The sequence below is a fragment of the Podarcis bocagei genome, assembly GCF_964188305.1.
Source record: "Podarcis bocagei genome assembly, chromosome: 18".
Lineage (NCBI taxonomy): Eukaryota > Metazoa > Chordata > Lepidosauria > Squamata > Lacertidae > Podarcis > Podarcis bocagei.
In genome coordinates, this window is record NC_138144.1 from 9,637,555 (window position 1) to 9,659,116 (window position 21,562).

Here is a 21,562-nt window from a genome sequence, read left to right on the forward strand (position 1 = left end):
TTTAAAGAAGAAGAAAAGCCACACATACACACGCTCTGCTTCGTAACACTAAAAAGAGCAAACGCTTCCGCCAACCGCTCCAATGCGTGAAGAGGAGTTTGGAGAAGACAGAAAGGGGGCGGAAGGGGAAGGCTGCAAGCTCAAACCTTAGCAAAGCTGCTCCTGCATCCTCTATGGTCAGTGGGAAGCTCAGGTGAGGCAGGTGAGACACCTCCATCCACTGAGGACCCTGAGGCTCGAAGCCAGGAACTAAACCCAGCCTTTGTCATTCACTGCGCAGCGACTCCGTAAACCACCCCACCCTCCCAGCTAGCACAACTGTAGGATGCCAGATCAGTGAGAGGGCCTGGTGCTGGCAGAGGCTGAGGTGGGAGGCTCCCCAGTAGAAGCTGCCTTTGATCAAGCCAAAAGCCTGGGGTAGAGGGCATGACAGTTTCCTGTACATCCTGATAATCCACTCAGGCTGATGTCCCGAGAAGCCAGCATGCCCATTTCCTTTTGCCAAGGCAAGGAAATATACGGGCACTGACAGCTCTCAAGGGCTCCCCGAAAGTCACCCTGAGCAGAACGACAGAGCGCACGGCCGGACTTGGGAGGCAGGCCTGTCCTCTGCCTTGAAGCTGTTACCTAAAAGCCTGCTTAGGAACGCCCAACACAGCCCCCTTGAAATTGCAGTCCTTTCTCCTAACATGCACCCTTTGGAGAAATCTCTGTAGCGACTCATTTCCCAGAGGCCCCCAGGAGCAGGAGCAGTGACTGCCAAAATGGTCTTGGAAGCCATCTGCTTTGTCTACAGAGCAGCAGTTCAAGTTCTAAAGAGGTCAGGCACCTGCGATGTAGATGGCAGACCAACACTTCTGCAAAGGTGGATGTGCACCAACTTCTCGCTGCCCTACTCCTGCATGACCCAGGAGATCTTGCAAGTCCTCCGCGTGCACACCCACCCAGACCTAGACCCACACCCCACAGGGCTCCCTACCTTGCCCGCCCAGCCCTTCCCCAGTCCAGCTTACCGAACTGATGTCTATCCCCATGGAGGTCTGGGTCTGGCTTCCCGGCGGAGACTGTGGGATTGTGGAAGGGACGGTGACGGAGAGCGGGGGCAGCTGCACCCCTCGCTGCAGGCCGGACGTCTGCATCAGGGAGGCATTGGGCGGGAGAGCGCTGGCGACCTGGGTCTGCTGTTGCTGCTGCTGCTGGGCACTCGTCTGGGTAAAGAAGGGGTAGGGCGGGAGCTGCTGCTCCAGGGAGAGGGCGTCCATTGCCACGGCCTGGGGAGGGGGACAGGGCAGGAGAGGGCAGTGAGGAACAGCCTCCCCTGGGTCACAGGACAGGCAGGGAGGCCGGGGCGCTCTCCTTCAGATGACCCAGTCCCTACTAGTGGTCTGTGGAAACAGCCAGCACCTAGCAGAAATAAGTGATGCTCAAACCTATGTGTGCTTGTGTGTTTAAAACGTTCCAAAGTGCCCAGAGGTCTCACTGGGCCACTTAGTAAACTTTGAGAGTCTTAATCTCAGGGTCATGGAACCCCACCTTGGGCAAAAGATTCCTGCATTGCAGGGGGTTGGTCTAGATCACTGTTTCCCAACCTTGGGCCTCCAGCTGTTTTTGGACTACAATTCCCATCATCCCTGACCACTGGTCTTGCTAGCTAGGGATGATGGGAGTTGTAGTCCAAAAACAGCTGGAGGCCCAAGGTTGGGAAACACTGGGACTCCTAGGGTTTCCTTCCCATTCCACAATTCCAAGGCTAGGATATCAAGAGCTGGGATATGAGACAGCCAATGGTGGTGCACTGGTTGGAGTGTTGGACTGGGACCAGAGAGACCAGGGTTCAAATCCCCTTACTTACTTAATTTTTTTTATTTACGGCTATTAGCCCATAAAAATCCCCACTCAGCCACAAAGTTCGCTGGCACCAGTAACTCAGAACAACATCGGATCTTTCCTGTCACCCCTCTTCAGCGCCAGCCTTTCTGTCAAAACTAGCCCTGGATTATGGAAACGGCAGACCCAAGCCTCGTCCGCCTACCCCACAGCATGCTCCCCATAAAAGCGACCCCCATCGCATCCCTTGCGTACCTGAGTGATTGGCGACAGAGGCGAGAGCGTGGGGGAGACCTGCTGGGGCTGGTTTCTCCTGGAGTCTGTGTTCAGCGAAAGGGGGCCGGTGGGTGGCTGTCGGTGCTGCTGGGAAGAGGCCTGCGTCGTCGTCATCCCTGCGGCAAATGGAGGGAAATGTCAGCACACGGGCTCCCGCGGGGGTCTTCCCGTCACTCGTTCCCATGCCAAAGGGTAGTTCTGGCAAGGCTAACCCTGAACACACTTATTTCTCCACCACAGGTTGGATTTCATATGTGGTGGAGGTGTGAGGAAATTAAGAAATTTTGGGTAGTAGTACATGAAGAACCAAAAAAAGATGTTGAAAATATCAATAACCAAGAAACCAGAGACATATCTCCTTGGACTGATAGATGAAGAGATACCACAGGGGGGGGGGGGAGAGAGAATTTTTCTATATGCAAGTATAGCTGCTAGAATAGTGATTGCTGCTAGGTGGAAGTCACAAACTATACCCACAAAGGAGGAATGGATTTGTAAACTAAATGAATATTTAATTTTGTCAAAATTAACTGCTATAATAAGAAATCAGTCGAATCAAAAATTTAAAAAGGAGTGGAAATGTTTTGATGAATATATGGCAAAATATTGCTCAAAAAAAGATACGCTAATATGCCTAGATTAATATGTGAAGTACTGGATGGTAGAAAAATTAATAAGCAAAGATAATAATATATAGATGATTTGAGAAGACTGTAGAATGCAAAGATTATTGTAAATTGCATAATGTGGAGGAAATTGAGTGGGGGCGGAGGGAAGTAGAAGGAAGGAGAAAAGAATAATATGATGGACTGAGGAAATATAAATGTAAATATATGGGGAGATGGGGAGGAAATGGTGTTGGCTTTGGTACATTTGTCATGTAATATGTGAAAACAAATAAAATAAAATAAAATAAACCCTGAACACGCTTCAAAATATACAATCTGGACTCCCTCGGAAGGCGGTGGACTCTGTCATTGCAGGTTTGGCTGGCCATCCGTCAGGGGTTCTTCAGCTGCGATTTCTGCATTGCAGAAAATTGGGCTGGATGACCCTTGGGGTCCCTTCCAGCTCCTAACATTCTACGATTCTATGGGCTCTGTATAAGGCAGCTTCTTCAGAACTGCCTACAGTGACGGATATTCTAAGACTGAAACTCCCATCACTCTTGGCTACCATCCACGTCAACTGGAGCCGAGTCCAACGACTTCTAGAGGGCAGCAGGTTCCCCCAGGCCTGGTCTGCAATGGCCGGCAACAACTCCACGATCTCTCTCCACCCGCATGGGCTGAGAACGATTACCATGCTCAGCTGTCCTGGCAACCTAATAAACTCAACTCCCAAACAAGATGACCCCCTGGGCAGCGGGAGAGGGGCTAAGTCAGGTTACATCTGAGGCTGCAGCTTCATTTCCATCCCGCTGCATGCTGAACGTGCCAGGTGTAGATGATCTACAGGGTTTCCATCCTATGTTATACTCCATTATATCCTAACGTCCTGGAACTTGCATGCGTTAGTGGCCCCCAGTACGTTTCCGAGCACAATTCAAAGTGTTGGTGCTGACCTTTAAAGTCCTAAATGGCCTCGGCCCAGTATACCTGAAGGAGCGTCTCCAACCCCATCGTTCTGCCTGGACACTGAGGGCATTCTGGCGGTTCCCTCCATGCGAAAAGTGAGGTTACAGGAAACCAAGCAGAGGGCCTTCTCGGTAGTGGCGCCCGCCCTGTCCTCCCACCAGATGTCAAGGAAATAAAGAACTATCTGACTTTTAGAAGACATCTGAAGGCAGCCCTGTTTAGGGAAGTTTTTAATGTTTGAAGTTTTATTCAGTTGTTAGTCCTCTGTTGGGAGCCGCCCAGACTAGCTGGGGAGACCCGGCCGGATGGGCAGGGTTTAAATAATAAATTATTATTATTATTATTATTATTATTATTATTATTATTATTATTATTATTATTGGTGGTGGTGGTGGTGGTTTTGGAAGGACTAGCCAACTCCTCCAATAGCTGATTGGTTGAAGGGCCTTTCCTATCTTGCAGTGTATGAAAAAGCTACTTTTGCCCAGAGACGAAAAAAGTACACCTTTCCTGAGATTCGGGCCCCCTCTTCAGAGCTGTTTGCATGATATGCACGCCATGTGGGCTTTGCCAGTCTTCTCCCCCCCTTCCTCACTGCTTCTCTCCTTTTTCTTTTAAATTCTTGGTTTCGACCACATATGCATGATCTGTATTCTTGTTTTGTTATTTTTCTGTTGTGAACCTCCTTGGGATCTTTGGATTAAGGGTGGTATATAAATGTAATAAACAAATCATCATAATCACCATCTTTCTAAGGAGCTCAGGGGCTCTCTTCCCTCTACCCCAAAAGTTTGGGTTTCGTAGGTTTGCCGTGATGAGGGGACAAGGAGAAAGAGACTGAACTTTTAAACAGCGATTTGCAAAATGGGTATAAGAGGCACAGCCAAAAGGGGGGCTGAAAGTTGTCTTAGAAAATTAAAGCACTGTATTTTGGAGGTATCTGATGCTCTGCTACCCTCAGAGGAATCAGGCTCTGCCCAACATCGTCCAAGGGGGTCGGACTAGATGACCCTCTAGGTCCCTTCCAACTCTATGATTCTGTGGGCCTCCGCCTACTAACTGCTGCTCCCTAACGCCAGATACGCTTGGCCTTCTGTAAAATGGAATTACTTCACAAAGACAGGGTTTGGTTTTCAGATCTCCCTCCACCCAGAACGACAAACTAGACAAAGGAGGTTTGCAACAGTGAACAGCGAGCTTAGACAGGAAGTGGCATTGCAGGACAGGAAGTGAAGTCACACTGTCATTCTGGGCAGATGCAGCCGCAACACCCCTTACCCTGATTGGCTGTGCTGATGCCCATATGCGTCAAGTTGGCCGCAAGGTTCCCGGTGCTGTTGGAACTGCTGAGGGACGGGAAAGGGGATTCTTCTGGGTCCAGCGGCGTCGGGAGAGGAGAGGGGAAGTGGATGTTTGTCAGGTCCGGCAGGGAACCACCCGTGTTGTGAGTGGCGGGGATAAGTGTGGTAGTGTTTTCCTGGTCAGCTGACGGAAAGATGCTGTGCTCAAGAAGAAACCGGGGGGGGGGGGGGGAGAAAACTGAACCATTTGACAGACAAAAATACCCCAAGACCACATAGTTATCTCAGTTCAAGCACTGTGCCACACCACAGTTAGGCTTTCCCATGATGTCTCAACTAAGCCTTGCCTCCCATTGTTCTTAGGACTCCCCAATGAGTTGCAACTACAGTGGTACCTCTGGATGCGCACACCTCCAGTTGCATATCCTTCAGGATGTGAATGTGGGAAACCTAGAAGTATTTTTTTGGGTTTCGCCGTGTGCGCATGCACAGAAGCGCTTTACCACGCTGCATGCATGTGCAAAAGCGGTCCCTCCAGTTGCGGAAACCTCGGGATCCGACCGGAGCTCCAGAACAGATCCTGTCCACAACCGGAGGTACCACTGTACCTATTTCCTAGAGTTGCTAAAGCAATGACACTGTACTTTCTTTGCTGTCAGTTACATAGGAGATACAATAGCCATCTTCCAAAATCTAAAGGGCTGTCACATGGAAGACAGAGCCAGCTTGTTTTCTCCTGCTTGGGACCCAAACAATGGCTTCAAGTTACAAGAAAGAGGAGATTCCAATTAAACCAGGAATCAGCAACCTTTTTCAGCCGTGGACCAGTCCACCGTCCCTCAGACCTTGTGGGGGGCTGGATCATATTTTTTGGGGGAAATGAACGAATTCCTGGGCCCCACAAATAACCCAGAGATGTATTTTAAATAAAAGCACACATTCTACTCATGTAAAAACACGCGGATTCCTGGACCGTCCACGGGCCGGATTGAGAAGGCGATTGGGCCGCATCTGGCCCACGGGCCTTAGGTTGCCTACCCCTGGATTAAACATTAGAAAGAGTTTTCTGATGGACAGTGGGACAGACTCTCTTGGAAAGTGGCGGACTCTCCTTCCTTGGAGGTTTTTAAGCAGAGGTTGGTCATCCATCTGGGATGCTTTAGCTGAGATTCTTGCCTTGCAGGGGATTAGGCTAGATGACCCTTGGGGTCCCTTCCAACTGCATGATTCGACATGACTCTTCCCAGCACACCCACAGGAAGGGACAACAGACGATGGGGAAGGATCCAACTAAGTTATACTCACAGCAGACCCATCTGAATTTAATTCAGCCTAGGATGTTCACCAATTACAGTGAGTCTGCTCAGAGTATGACCAACGGGGGATATAACCCTTTGTTTCTACGAAAAGCCAGCCAAAGTGTCCTACCAATGCAGAAACCAAACAACCCCGACTCTTTCACGTACTTGATTCCTGGAACCTCACAGGATTTAGGCCTTGAGGATCCGGTCTGAAAGAGAGAGAGACAGAGAGAGAAACAGAGTCATTCCTTTTCTGCATCATTTATATAGGTTGCAGAATCTAATCATGAGCTGTCAGGACACCTTGTTTTCAAAAGAGAGCCTATAAGCCAAAAGGTATCGCCACCCTGAACGCTCTTAATTAAGCCTTAGAAGCAAACCCAACTTTCCCCAGGGTTGGAACAAGTTTATGTAGCTGTGTAGCATGTCACACTGGGGCAGAATCAGTGCCTTTACCTTCTTAGCTTCCCACCCTTGCTTCGAGAGGTTCTTCTCTGTATCCGCTGTGTCTTCCTCCATGCCTGGGACGGCCAACAGTAAGACTACAAGAAATTAATTTAAAGGTGGGGGGGAAATCTCATTATGGATCAGCAAAAGGTGCCCTGAAAACGAGACTCCGTTGGACCCAAGCAGGTAAAACTAAACTGCATTTTTTAAAAAAACAACAAACTGAAAGTCTATGCATATTTGTTGCTTTCCCTTGTTCTTCCTTTTTCCTAAAAAAAGGTCCTTTATGTGTACTGACCTGACTTTCGATATGTATATTTTTAGGACCAACCTTATTTCTGTGGTTGTAAGTTGCATTGTGTAATTTACAGCTTTTTTGGGGGGGGGTTGAAGTTTGAGACTATTCATTAAAAGCCCTTTCCGCCTCCCTCCCATGTTCAAAGACAAAGCTGATATATATATACTTCACCTCTTTTTTGCTGCATGTCCTGTGACCCAGCTAAGAAAGGCTCCGCCTGAGTGGGAGTCATCGTACTCTGGTGCAGGGCAGAATCTGAATTGGTCCTGGTTGAGAAAGGGCAGGCAAAAACTATCAGAGCTGGAAAGTGGCTAACCTCCCACCCGGCTTTGAAAAGGAGTGCAGGAACTCACTAGCTTGACGTCTGTCTGGATTTTGGCTAAATGTTAAAGGAAACTTCCTAATGAAAGGAGTTGTTCGACAACAGGACAGGGGCTGCCTTGTGGGCTCTCTGTGGTTGGAGATATATAAGGAGCAGCTGGGCAGAAATTTGATGAAGGGAGCTCAGAGCAGGATCTTGCAACACCAGCATCCCTAACTGGCGTTTTCTGAACACCAGTTGCTGGAAACCTCCAGAGGAGAGAGTGTGAACTTTTGCTCAGGTCCTGCTTGTGGGTTTCCCATTGGGGCCTCTGGTTGAGGATGCTGGACTCAATGGGCCAATGGCATGATCCTGCAGGCTCCCTGTTTGCAGTTCTTTCTCCCCGCCTGCCCACCCCTGTCCCGACAAAGAACTGCAGTTTTTAAAGCAGGACCGTGCTAGACAGGAGGAGGATTAACGGGACATTTTGCAAACGGAATAGCCAGAGTTCAAAAATCAGCACTTACGTACCTCCTCCAGCTTGTGTCTGAAGGAGGCGACAGATAGACGGTACCATACGGACAGCTGTCCACGTGAACCGGGCAGTCAAGGAAGAAGGGAAGGTATCCAGAGCTTCTTGGGAAAGTTTTAAGTGTTCGACAGGCCTTGTTGCGCGTCATATATTTACACACAGACACCACATGGTGTTTGGTCAGCACAGGGCTACTTCACCAAGCCCCCAGTTTTGCAAAGAAACCCACTGCACTTAATGGGGAAGAGCTACAAAACGGTGTTCGGAGGGTGTTTTCTGTTCTCTATCCCTCTCTCAATGCCTTGCTTCCTCTTCTTTCCTTTCACCTGACATTTCCCTTCACCTCTGGCTAAAGCTGATCTCAAAGCACTGCTTCATCCTTCTCTTACGGATGGCTTCATGGCCTTTCAGATGAAAATTAACTAGGGCTACGCCACATCCCACCTCAGAATGAAAGGGGGGCTTCTAGAGGGGCCCTAAATGTGGGAGAGATGGGAAGCAGGGCACGTTAAGTCGCCTCTGCTGAAAGACCAGCTTCATCAGATGCCTCCTGCCCCTGGGCTGCTTCTAGAAGAAGAAGAAGAAGAAGAAGAAGAAGAAGAAGAAGAAGAAGAAGAAGAAGAAGAGTTTGGATTTGATATCCCGCCTTTCACTCCCCTTCAGGAGTCTCAAAGCGGCTAACATTCTCCTTTCCCTTCCTCCCCCACAACAAACACTCTGTGAGGTGAGTGGGGCTGAGAGACTTCACAGAAGTGTGACTGGCCCAAGGTCACCCAGCAGCTGCATGTGGAGGAGCGGAGACACGAACCCGGTTTCCCAGATTACGTGACTACCGCTCTTAACCACTACACCACACTGGCTCTAGGCCAGACAGCCATTCTCAGAACTACTTTTTAAAGAACTGACGCCTGAGCTTGCTTTTTTCCTCTTCCTTCCTGGTCTCTCTTTCCTTGTGCACAGTGTATTTTTAACGTGTTACCAGTTCAGGTTTTTGTGTGTTCCCAGCAGCTACTGATAAGCTGCACCATCCTAAACATCTCCCAGGCACATGCATCCCCTCCTATGCTCTAGGCCGCAATGCTGAGCCAAAGGATATCTGCCTGCCATGCTTATCCACAGACAGCGGGCGCCGGTGGGGCGAGCCAAGGCGGTTCCGGTCACGATACACCCTGTCCACCAGCCCATGGTGCCGGGTCGTCCTGCTGGTGTCCAATCCTGATGACTGAAACGGAGTCTAAAGAGAAAGGCAAATGGGCGTTGAAAGGGCAGGGAAAACAACCCTGTGACAACATTGCAGGGGATTCGACCAGATGACCCTGGGGGGTCTCTTCCAATTCTACCAGGGTGGCAAATTGCCTTCATGCATATGGTTAGCAAAGTTTAACCTGGCTTCATAGGAATAATTGTGCGCTTGAAGTCCATCAGTTTCAATGATACTACAAACACTTTCAAATCTTTTATATAGTATTTCAAAACTGAGAAACAGGCTTGGCCTCTCTCCTGCATAGTAGCTAATAATTTCCTACAGACCAAGCAAGAATATTTGTGGGGTATTATTCATAGAATCATAGAGCTGGAAGAGATCCCCAGGGTCATCTAGTCCGACCCCCAGCAATGCAGGAACCTCAGCTAAAGCATCCAGGACAGGTGGCCATTCAAAACTGTATTACTCATATTACTAGTAATAGTTGCATGCGCACAAACACCAAAAAACAAAACAAAACACCTTTGATATCAATTTATGGGACCTGAATACAGGTGTCTGAACCAATTAGGGAGGTTTTTAATGTTGGAGGTTTTTTTGTGTTTTGATATTTTGTTGGAAGCCACCCAGAGCGGCTGGGGCAACCCAGTCAGATGGGTGGCATATAAATATTATTATTATTATTATTATTATTATTATTATTATTATTATTATTCACAATGTCTTGGGTTCTTTTGGAGGAAGGTGCAGGATACACATATATCTAGATCTAGATATATATAGATATATAGATATCTATGAATGAATGACAAAATAATGTATACAGCTCCTTTTAGTGCAGCATTTGGATACTGTTTTTTAGATGGAGGGGGGAAAGGAATGAAGAGAAATATCTGCCGATGCTCTCGGGCAGAAAGGGCAACCCTCACCTGGAAAGGTAGGTCCATAGCACTGCTCCCAATCTGATTGACATTTGGCAGGGATCCTCCATAGTACTGGCCACGGGTCTGGCCCAACTGCAAATACTGGTTTTTCTGTAGCTGTAGCTGGAAAGCAGAGAAAGAGGAAGATTAATTAAGCCGTGCAGGTTCCAGGTGGGGAAGGAACAATCCTGGGCTGGCCAGGAGGAGATATGGAACCCAAGCACCTGGCAAGGTTGTACCCAACTAACCTCACAGTTGGATTTCTGCAATAGATTTACCTTTGGGATTAGTTCAGAAGATGCAACTGGTGCAGAACGCAGGGGCTAGGTTGCTTGTAATGCTCTGCTCGCACTGGCTGCTACTGAGCCAAGTTCAATGTGTTGATACTCAAGATCCTACATAACTGAAAGACCAGATTGCTTGAGAGACTGTCTTATCTCTTACACAAGCAGTAGATCACTGAGGACTGCCGGAATTCTTCTCCCGTGTGCTCCAAAGATCTGAGAAGCCTGCTCCATACTAATTTGCAGCCGGGCTTTTAGTGTTGCTGCTCCTGCCCTGTGGAATAGCATGCCCGTTGAGATATAGCAGGTGCCCACTAGCTGTACTTTCTGGAAGTGACTGCATTTCTTTGCTTTGGAATCTTGTAAACATCTTATTGCAATCAAGTGGCATATAACCTATGTTAAATAAGTGATTAGCAGACTTACGTATTTATTTATTTTTTAAAAAAAGCAAGCCAACCTCAGGCCAACTTGAAGAACACATGCTCATGGGTATCTGCTCGCCATGAGGGCTGGTACAGATGCAACAGCCACATTTCCGAGGCAGCTTGACTCTGAATGCCCATTTAACAAGAGGAGGGGGAGTCCTGACTTCTGGTTTGTGGGCTGCATGGAGGCATCCAATTGCGCAGAGGAGGGAAAAGAAGGTGCTGGTCTAGACATCGACCTCTGGCCTGACCCAGGCATGAACAGGAAGGACGGGAGCAAGGAGGCATTTTCAGTGTGTTCCCGCGGTTCCCCAACTTTTTAGGGGGTCCCACCCCCTCGGCTCCACAAACTCATCTCCAGTAACCCCCTACCCTACACAAAGCATAATTAAGAATAGCAGTTTGCACTAAGGAAACAACCCACTAAGGAAGATAAGAAAACAATAAAATTCAAAATCAATTGCACATGTATTCAATATCCAATCAAAACAATTTCATTTTATTAATTCAACAAAACTGATGAACTTGATCCAGCTTTTCAAAGTCCGATAGGCATTTACACCCCACAGAGCCCCCTGCCTCTTAGGGTCCCCCTAGATAACCCCACTGCCCCCCAGGGGAGGTACTGCCCACTTTGGGAAACATTAGCCCATGCTGAAAGAAGCATCGCCATTCCTAACAACCAAATCCTGACGCCAAGTTCCTGACTAACTGGACAAAAAAGGAAGGGGAGGGGATATTATACATTATTAGGATTTATACCACAACCCCTTTTAAACACATCATCAGCTTCAACACACCAGTACGCAAATATAAGCTGGAAGCAGCAGATCTGGTGAAAGCAACACAAATATATACAGGTCGTGATAACACAGTCTTTCCTGGTGCCTTGCAGAAGTCTCAGACTACAGTTCCCATCAGCCCTGGGGACACATGGCCCTGCTGGCTGATGGGAGCTGTAGTCCAAAACAGATTTCACATACTAACCACCCATTGAATATCAGACAGCCAGCGAACACAGAATGGTTACAGTATTAGCTTTGTGGTCCCCACAGATGCAAAGATGATCTTTTTACCCACTGCTCCAGAATCTGATCAAGAAAATATGAGCGTCTTTTTGAGTTTGCCTTGGGTTTTAATCCACAAATTAAACCACACAAAAACAAACACCATTCCTGAAGTCTCAAAAGGTTTAGGAAGCACTTCCCCTCCTTAAAATAGGACCAGTTGGTAACATTATCATGATGATGATAAATTGAAAAGACCCTGATGTTGGGAAAGATGGAGGGCACAAGGAGAAGGGGACGACAGAGGACGAGATGGTTGGACAGTGTTCTTGAAGCTACCAGCATGAGTTTGACCAAGCTGCAGGAGGCAGTGGAAGAAGAAGAAGAAGAGTTTGGATTTGATATCCCACCTTTCACTCCCCTTCAGGAGTCTCAAAGCGGCTAACAATCTCCTTTCCCTTCCTCCCCCACAACAAACACTCTGTGAGGTGAGTGAGGCTGAGAGACTTCAAAGAAGTGTGACTGGCCCAAGGTCACCCAGCAGCTGCATGTGGGGTTACCCAGATTATGTGACTACCGCTCTTAACCACTACACCACACTGGCTCTGGAAGACAGGAGTGCCTGGCGTGCTCTGGTCCATGGGGTCACGAAGAGTCGGACACGACTAAATGACTACACAACAAAGGGTAAAGGGCAGGCTAACAATAATAATAATAGAAAGAAAGAAAGAAAGAAAGAAAGAAAGAAAGAAAGAAAGAAAGAAAGAGTTGTAAGCTGTCTCCTTTAGGGTAAAGGGCAGGATAACAACAACAACAACAACAACAACAACAACAACAACAACAACAATATCCAGCCCTGCTTAAAGATGAACTGGGACCATTTGCATGCAAAGCTTGTGCTCTGCAGCTGAGCGACGGCCCTTCCATATGGAACATGCTGAAATCAGCAGACCATTTTTACGCAGGATCTGTAAGCAAGCCATTTAAGCAGACATAACCAGGAGCTCTATTAAAACAAACACGCACAAACCAGCAGCCCCCTGCCAATTACACCCAGAGCCTAGAAACGTCCTAAGAGCTTTTACATTATTAATGCAGCTTCGTTTAAAAAGAAAAAGAAATGAAATGTAATCAATACGGGCCGCTGGAAGTCAGGGCGGAACAGACCGGGAGCCAGAAACATTTTATCAATCAGCAGATGCGCTGCTCTTGCCAGGCCGGGCTCTGGACCTAATGAGGCAGCCGTGGCGCACCTTCCCATCCCAGAGCAAACAGAAGACTCCCGCCGCCCCATCGATCCGCACAGCCCATTGCTGAGGGCTAGGCGGCGCAGAGAACCCTGTAGGCGGACGAGAACAGCAGCCCGTTGCTGGCTCAGGCCGGCCTGTTCCAGCAATCTGCTTCCAAGAGCCAAAGTGGGGGGAAGTCTCACAAGAAAGGAAGGCATTCTCTTTTTGCTGGGGCCCAGCGCCTGTAACTCCCCGAGGTAAACTGCCTTGGGAGGAGGAGGTTCTACTTACAGGTGGTTCTGCTGCAACACTTAGGGATGGGCAGAGCACATTCACGGCATGCCTCTCTTATTATTGCTGCTGTTGTTATTTATTGCATTTAAATATCACTTATTTTATCCAAGGAGCTCCAGGTGGTGTGCATGGTCCTCCCACTCTTCACTGACCCACGCAACAACCCTGTGAGGTAGGTTAGGCTGAGAGAAGCCTTGAGGATCATTACCCAGAGAGCTGCATAGAAGAGTGGAGATTTGAACCCTCATCTCCCAGGTCCTAGTCTGGAACTGTAAACGCTACCTGAGCGCTGGCTCTCTTCTGTGACAGGAGTGCAAACGGCGCCCCTCCAGGCATGGAGTGTGCACAGGTCTGCTTGGCTCCAGCAAAAAATGGCTGCATCTCAGGCCTTCAGGCTATGCCCTTGGGCTTAGGAATAGAGAAGGTCCCAGGCCCTCCTATTGCAGAGAGAGATGATAGCAGGAGTGGGCCACATTCCCTCAGAGGGAAGCATCTAAGGGGCTGCATCGCAGTGACAGGCAGGAGCCAAGGAAAAGGAGACAGAACAATGCATGAGACTCTTATCCAGGGGTCAGCAAACTTTTTCAGCAGGGGGCCAGTCCACTGTCCCTCAGAACTTGTGGGGGGCCAGACAATATGGGGAGGGGGGATAAGAATGAATTCCTATGCCCCACAAATAACCCAGAGATGCATTTTAAATAAAAGCACACATTCTACTCATGTAAAAACACCAGGCAGGCCCCACAAATGACCCAGAGATGCATTTTAAATAAAAGGGCACATTCTACTCATGTAAAAACACGCTGATTCCCGGGCCGGATTATAAGGCGATTGGGCTGGATCTGGGCCCCGGGCCTTAGTTTGCCTACCCATGTTCTTATCTGTGCATCTGAGGCTGCACTCCAAGCGTGCAAAAGACCAAAGTGTCTCTGCATCCCTTCAATCCAGGCAACCAAGAAGCATCATCAGAGACCAAGGACACAGTCTCATCAGGCAAAAGCCCTTGAGGAGAACAGAGAAGAGGGACGGTGAAAATCCCAAGGGCCATACAGAGAGGACCGGAGCAGCACATTTGGCCCCCAGGGCCTAAGATTTCCCACTCCTGCCGGTCACTCAAACAATTTAGGTTAGACAATATGCCGAATATTGATGTGTGTTTTAATCTATTTTAGCTTATTGCCCTGTTTAAAATTTTTTCAGTGCTTTAAATTGTTGCTTCTGATTGTTTTTATCAACATACTCTTTTTGTAAACCGCTTTGAGGCATTTTGCATTTTTTTGTTTCACAATCAAGTGGAGCATACATTTTATCGTAGAGTTGGAAGGGATGCCAGGGGCCATCTAGTCCTACCCCTTGCAATACAGGAACCTCAACTCAAACATCCATGACAGATGAAATAAATGAATTTAGCTAAACGCCTACTCCTGAGATGAAAGGAGTGACCAAAATAAAGCGTCAACGCACATGCAGAGAGAGACACACACTCACACAAAAAGCAAGAGATGCCCACTGCCGAGCAGGATAAAAATAGCTTTTTCTGTTCCTGGTGTTTTTTAAATTATTTTTAGCTGCAGCCATGAATATGCAGTTATGTAACCGGGCACAGCTCCTGATAAATCAGAAAGCAAACAGGAGGGAATGTTTACATTCTTCGCGGAAAAGCGTAGTGGCTGGATGGCAGAAAGGCAGCACGCGCAGGCAGGTAGTGGCGGGGGGGGGGGGGGAGCAGGAGAGGGAGGGAGGGAGGGACGTGCCCAATGCCAGTCTGGTGCTGATTGGCAGCCAATGGGTGTAAGATAAATAAAGCTACCAGGGAAGCACTCCAGGGAGGAGTAGGAAGATGCTGGCCTTGCCAAGTGACCAAAGAGAGCTAAGGTGGGAAAGGACCTTTTAGGGGAGGGATAGCCTAGGACTTGCCAATCAGAAGGTCGGTGGTTCGAATCCCCACGACGGGGTGAGCTCCCGTTGCTCGGTCCCTGCTCCTGCCAACCTAGCAGTTCAAAAGCACGTCAAAGTGCAAGTAGATAAATAGGTACTGCTCCGGCGGGAAGGTAAACGGCGTTTCTGTGCACTGCTCTGGTTTGCCAGAAGCAGCTTAGTCCTGCTGGCCACATGACCCGGAAGCTGTACGCTGGCTCCCTCGGCCAATAAAGCGAGATGAGCACCGCAACCCCAGAGTCAGCCACGACTGGACCTAATGGTCAGGGGTCCCTTTACCTTTCCCTTAAGAAAAGGAGGTGCCCCTTCCCGCCAACAAATTCCCGAAATGTCCCCACTTCCCACCCTGACATCTGCTGGGTTGCTTGTTTTTCCCCTAGGAAAGGGGCCTTTCCGAACGTTAAAGCTGTGTTGCCTGTGCTGGTGAGCAGCAGCTCAGGCTGAGAGGTCTCACTGAGAGGAGCTGGAGACCTTCTGCATGCAGGTGCTATGCAGTGGGGTTACGGACAGGGCCTGCCAAAGGGGATTCTTGCATTACTTAAGAAAGGAGGAAGGCTGGCTCTGATACGTGCAGGCCTGCTCCGCGAATGCATCCGTTTCCAGGAAATGAGCCTGTTCAGGAAACTCTCTGCTCTAATCTCTGAAGGCCGAATGAGAAGCAGCCCAAAGCAGTATTAGAAACTCCCAATATATAAGCTAGGTGCCAAATGATACCTTAAATCAAGGTTGCAGTCGTCGAAACAGAATGCCTAGTTGCTATTTGGGGGCTAGACGGGTCTAAAGTCTTATTTTTCAAATGACTGTGATTATTCGTTAAACACTGGCTAGTTCAGATGACAACCTTCAGCCAGGTTAAGATCTTTGAGAACTGAAAAAAGAATCAACTTTATCCAGGGACAGTCCACACATCTATTGGCCTATTCCTACCTATTTTTCTTCATGGTGTCATGGACCATTCAGAATGTGAGAATATTCTTCATAACTCTGAGCAGGGCAGGGCAGTGAGGGAAGTGAAGAAAAGCAATAACCATTCACTATAATGTTCACTGCTGATGCTCAGACTGCATGGGGAAAGCATTTTGGTTCCAGAAATTCATTCAGATTGTGCAGATAAAATATAACTGATAGAATTCTAAAGGATTGGGCATTAGTGTGTGAAAACAGTCGAAATTCAAGGATCCCCAGTTGGCGGGGATGTCAGGCTTCACTTGGTTGCAAGTTGCCGAAAGCCAGGTGCAAAATGTGCCTGGCTGATTTTGAACACTGGCCCAAAGACTGTATGAAAGAACAAGTGAAGGAACTTTTTCACATCTTACACCACTCGTCAGCCTGTTCTCTCAACCTGCAGCTCCAGCGCTGCGAGCACCAATCACCAAGGTACCATGCAAAGAAAACTCACGTCTATGTCCTTCTAATTATACTGCACCACTGGGAGGCTATCTTGGCTGGAAACTGGGCATAAATCTGATAAATTTAGGCAATCAGCCATACAGCTTTGAGAACTTGAAGTCTGCAGTTGGAGATGTCATTCCAGTTCCAGTCAGAGACTCAAATTTAGACGTGACTCTGCTAACCATGCCTTGTTTCTGGGGAGTAACATGCAGGGTGGGTGGATAAATCCATTCACCACGTTCGCTTGATCTGTTCCCTCACTGATCAAGGAAGAGCAAGCAGCCAGGCACCATAAAACAGGAACTCTTTATACACTCTCGAGTACTTAAACTGCTACGCCATACATTAAGAGTCTCAAATAAGAAACACACAGCTCAATTAAGGCAGCCTGTTTAATTCAGTAGGTTTGCCCAAGAAGAACAGCTTGTTCTCAGCCCCACGGAGCTGTGGTCCTGTGGCTGCAAAAACACACCTGGTCCCAGTTCAAGCAAAAGGCAATGCAATTGGTTTCTGGACTAACTGACCTATAAAGCATTATATGGATCAGAACCCCAGGACCTCAAGGACCGCCTCTCCCCACAGGAACTGACCTGAACCTTGCGCTCATCATCTAAGGCCCTTCTTCACATGACCTCTCCAACGGAAGTCCCAAAGATGGCAACACGAGGACGGGTCCTTTCAGTGGTGGCTCCCTGTTTGTGGAATGCTCTCCCCAGGGAGGCTCACCTCCCATTACACAGGTTTAGGCACCAGGCAAAAAGCTGCTCTTCCACTAGCCTTTCATTACCTGTGTGCTCCCAGAGTGGGTGGGATGTTCCAATCAATGTTTGAAACTCCCCACTTTCCAGGCACATTTTGCTACTGTGCAAGTCCAATTGCGACTACGTGGAGATTTCTGGGTGCCCAGTTGGCGGCTGACCAACCTGGCCATGTCCATCAAGACAGCTGACTCATGAGCAGCTACAGAAGCGCATTCTGTGCTTCTGTGTTGCCTCGTAATCAGGAACTCCTTGCTGGGCACCTTAGTCCTCCATCACCACATCAAGGAAAGTAAGTGCAGGGCTGGGTATAGAGATATTTGACTGTGCTGCAGCCTTTCCACAGGCCACCCAAATGGATCTCACAGGCCACAGTTTAAAAACCTCTGCTTTAGTCCATAGTTAATGCCATTTCCATTTCCGCTGTGCACGTTTCTCCTTCTTGCATATGGGGACAAGTGAATTGTTGTAAGAACAAACGACAGTCAAGCAATGTAGCTAAGATCACAGAACCATAGCATTGTAGCACTGGAAGGGACCCGGAGGATCATCTAGCCCAACCCCTGGGCAAATTACACATTCTGTTGTGGTGACCGTAACCTAGGTTAAAGGTGCCATTTGGCGCCTAGTTTATATAGCTGAGTTTCTAACACTGTTTTGGACTGCAACTTGCTTTGTTCCCAGAGGTAGCATACAGCTACCGTGACTAGTGGACCCTGACAGCTTTATTCTCCATGAATGAGTGTAATCCCCTTTTAATGCCATCTAAATTGATGGCTGTTGCCACATCTCGTGGGAGTGGGCTTCATAGCTTAGACATGTGCCGTGCCAAGTCCTTTCTGTTGCCTGTCCTGAATCTTCCAATATTCAACTTTTCTGGCTCAAAGTTCTGGCATTGTATGAGAGAGGGAGAAAAGCTCTTTATTTTCGGACAGTGGTCCAAAACAACTGGGGGCCACCAAATTGGGGGAGGTTGCAATAAAAGCAACCACAGCAGGCTAATTCTGCTCTCCGTTAGCAAATGTATAATGCTAAAGATATATAGCAGCAGCAGCAGCTATGTATTGATATTCCAACAGCTGCTGCAGCGGCCTTCTTGCTCTGCGCAATCTGCCCTGGACGGCAGATTAAAAAGTGGCAGATTCAATGGAATTAATAAGGCTTCTGGAACAATGAATCTGCCTTTCCTGGTTGCCAACAAAACACTGTTCTTAGCCACCGTGGTGTGAAAGAGTTAGTCATTTCAAGGCAGCAACACACACATACACACGCCAGTTCAAAAGGCCTGGCTCAGCACCACCCAACTGCAGAGGACAAAATATCCCTTTAATATTGTGCTTGCAGATCCATTTACAAGGATTTACGGGGAGGAGAAATTCAATCAAGGAGAAAGTAGCCAGCCACAGCACTTAGGAGAAAGTTGACCTGTTACTTGCTATTTCTGGACTGTTTGAAGAAGAAGAAAGCCTCTGCATGTCAGCTCACTTGGCATCACAGAATCTAGCTCTAGAACAACACACACACGGATGTTGATGCAGCCTATAACTTAACTGCAGGCTCTGCAATGAGGTAAGTCTTGCCAGGCTCCTATTTGCATACAGTTAAAAGTACATTTTGTTCTCCGCTGGCTTTACAGACAATTGTATCTACACGCACTCACCTCCTTGGCGGAGATGCACCTCCACTCAAGTTTCATTTCCATCACCCACACGGTGGGCGTTGCTTTCAATCTGCCTGTGCCAAAGTGGTGGTGGGGGGGGGGGAGTTTCCCAGACTTCACATAAACCGTATCAACATAAACCCAGTTTACAGTCTGGGCTGCACATGGCAAGAGTCCACTCTGGGGACAGTTAATATTTTCCTTCGATGACACAGATGTTTTGTAACCCGGCTGAGTTGCCTGGTAGCCACAGGCGATCGGTGATTCCATGCAGGCGACTGAGGGAGCTGGTGGAGGGAAGGATTTTCCGCACTCAGCATGGAAGTCAAGTAGGTTGGTGGAAGGAGGACAGGGTGGCATGCCCCACTTCTGCCAGTTCACATGGTAAAGTCTTTTCTTTTTAAAAAACTAGCCTCTTCTAGCCTTCATCTCAAAGCTGATCATCAAGGATTTCCGTTTCTCTGTAGCCAGCACAGAAATTACTTGTTTTTGTTGTTGCTGTTGTTGTCAGTGGCGTGGCTTGGGAGGTGGCAGCAAGGCCGTTGCCCTGGATACACAATGGGGGGGAGCATTAACCAGGCACCCCCCCAAAAAAGATCTCCATTGCACCTTGGGGAGCAGAGAGTAAACAGCCCTCTGTGCCTTGTCCAGCACTCAAGCACCTGCCCACCACTGGCAGGGGTTGGGGAGCACAGAGCATGAAAAGACTCCTCTGCCCTCCCCAGCCCCTGCCAGGCGAGCCCTCCCACCCTGGATGGGGCGCAGAGGGTGCTCTCACTCTCTGCACCCAGCAGTGAGGGCAAGGGCTGGACAAGCACACTCTGCCCCCATCAGGGGCATGTGCAAGCACACCTGCCCCAGGTACCAGCAAACTGCGCTATGCCACTGGTTGTTGTAGTTTCTTAACCGCAGCAATTTAAAAGGACAATATTAAAATCAGTTTAAAACAAATTACAATTAAAAAGAATGGGGTGGATCCACTGATATAGTGATGTAGAGATATATATATCAGGTGTCAAGGACCCGGGGGGGGGGGGAGGTTGCATCTTCAGAATACACAAAAAAACCGCCCTCTAACAAACTAGAAGCAAGTATGTTTGTAGGCTGGCAACTTTTGAAGGCTTACTAGAAAACTGTTACAGGACCACGTTCATTCCCCAAAGCCGCTTAGAAACTTGGAGAGAAGCTGCCAATCAGCATCATGTTAGGTCCTTGCGCTTCGGACTGCAAATTGCTCAGCACCATATAGAAACAGTCACCATTGTTTGCCAGCAAGCCGATGGAAATGAGTGGCAGCCCCAGCTGAGCCACGGGAGGAACGAACCCGATTCAAAAGTTCTCTACAGGCCCTAAATGGCATTTCCCAAGGCTAGCAGTGACTCCTAATTGCCATTTCTGTAGTAGTAGTAGTAATAGAAAAGATCTGCAATTAAAAGGACATTTGTTGAGGAAGGGGAAGGAAGGAAACACATTCACATAAGAACTTAAGAAGGTAGAGTATCTGCTGGATCAGGCCAGTGGCCCGTCGAGTCCAGCATCGTGTTCCCACAGTGGCTGACCAGATGCCAATTATGGGAAACCCACAAGTAGGACCTGAGCACAACGGCAAGACTTTCTTCTCCTGGGGCTTCCAGCAGCAGGCATTCAGAAGCATTAATATCTCTGACGGTGGAGACAGAGCACAGCCATTGTTGATAGCGCTCTCCTCCATCACACACAAAGCCCTGAATGTTTGACACGGCTGACGGCGCAACCCATGAGAATAGAGGAGGTTTGCACGTGGCTCACACCTGAAGAGGCAGCGCAAAAACTGGGTGGGTGGGACAGGCAGCACTGGAGCAGGGAGGCTCTGCCCAGTCTGACAAGGCTGGTGAGGACGATGAGGCATGCTATTTCTGAGTGGAATCAGCTCTTCCTCTCACCCCGACTGCTTACAAGCCGTGACGTTCCAATCACAAGGGAACCGCTAAGTTGTACTCTGAGTAGGCCTACTGAAATTAATGGGGCTCGGTTAATCGTGCCAATTAATTCCAAAGGATCTACTCTGAAGAAGACTAACGCTGGATACAACACCCCTAGAGCCTACTCATCTTAGCGTGTTTTAAAACAACGCCTTTCAGTTCTTCATTTCCCAGGGTGGGCTTGCGAGCAAAATTAAAGCTATCAGCGTATCACAGAAAGAAAACAAAGGAGAAAACCTTTGCTAACAAATCCTTACTAGCAATTGGCTCCTCCTTCTCCTCCTCCTTCCCACCCCAGATTTCCTCACAGCAAAGCAACTCGCCAGTAACTACTGGAGATAGAAAAAGGTGCCTGGCTTCTGGAAGACCTTCACCCCAATCCACTTTACCAGTCTATCACTTCCTGTCTGGGTGTTGTGGCTTATTGGTGCCAGCCTGCAACAGCCATTCTTGGTTTTGGTATCAAGAGGAGATTCATCAGGCTTAGGGAAGATACTCACTGCCTGGGACGTCTCTTTGCCAGGACCATCCAGGGAAACACTCAGGGAGTGTGTTCCACTCAAACACATCTCACTATCAGAAAGTTCTTCCTGATGTTTAGTCAGAATCTCCTTTCTTGTAACC

At 48.3% G+C, this 21,562-nt stretch overlaps 1 protein-coding gene across 2 annotated transcripts in view; it reads right to left on the reverse strand.

Annotated features, from left to right (window-relative positions):
* Positions 1-21,562, reverse strand: part of CRTC1 (CREB regulated transcription coactivator 1) — a 46,945-nt gene that overhangs the window by 9,469 nt on the left and 15,914 nt on the right. Inside the window, exons 2-10 of one of the 2 annotated variants that reach the window (XM_081177841.1) lie at positions 9,994-10,110; positions 8,949-9,094; positions 7,860-7,913; positions 7,199-7,293; positions 6,739-6,824; positions 6,448-6,491; positions 4,959-5,179; positions 2,083-2,219; positions 1,014-1,271 (exon numbers count right to left, since the gene is read on the reverse strand). In XM_081177841.1, coding sequence (XP_081033967.1) covers positions 1,014-1,271; positions 2,083-2,219; positions 4,959-5,179; positions 6,448-6,491; positions 6,739-6,824; positions 7,199-7,293; positions 7,860-7,913; positions 8,949-9,094; positions 9,994-10,110 — 1,158 coding nt within the window. Of the gene's footprint in view, positions 1-1,013; positions 1,272-2,082; positions 2,220-4,958; positions 5,180-6,447; positions 6,492-6,738; positions 6,825-7,198; positions 7,294-7,859; positions 8,024-8,948; positions 9,095-9,993; positions 10,111-21,562 lie in introns of those variants that run through there. The other variant, XM_081177840.1, reaches the window with a different exon arrangement.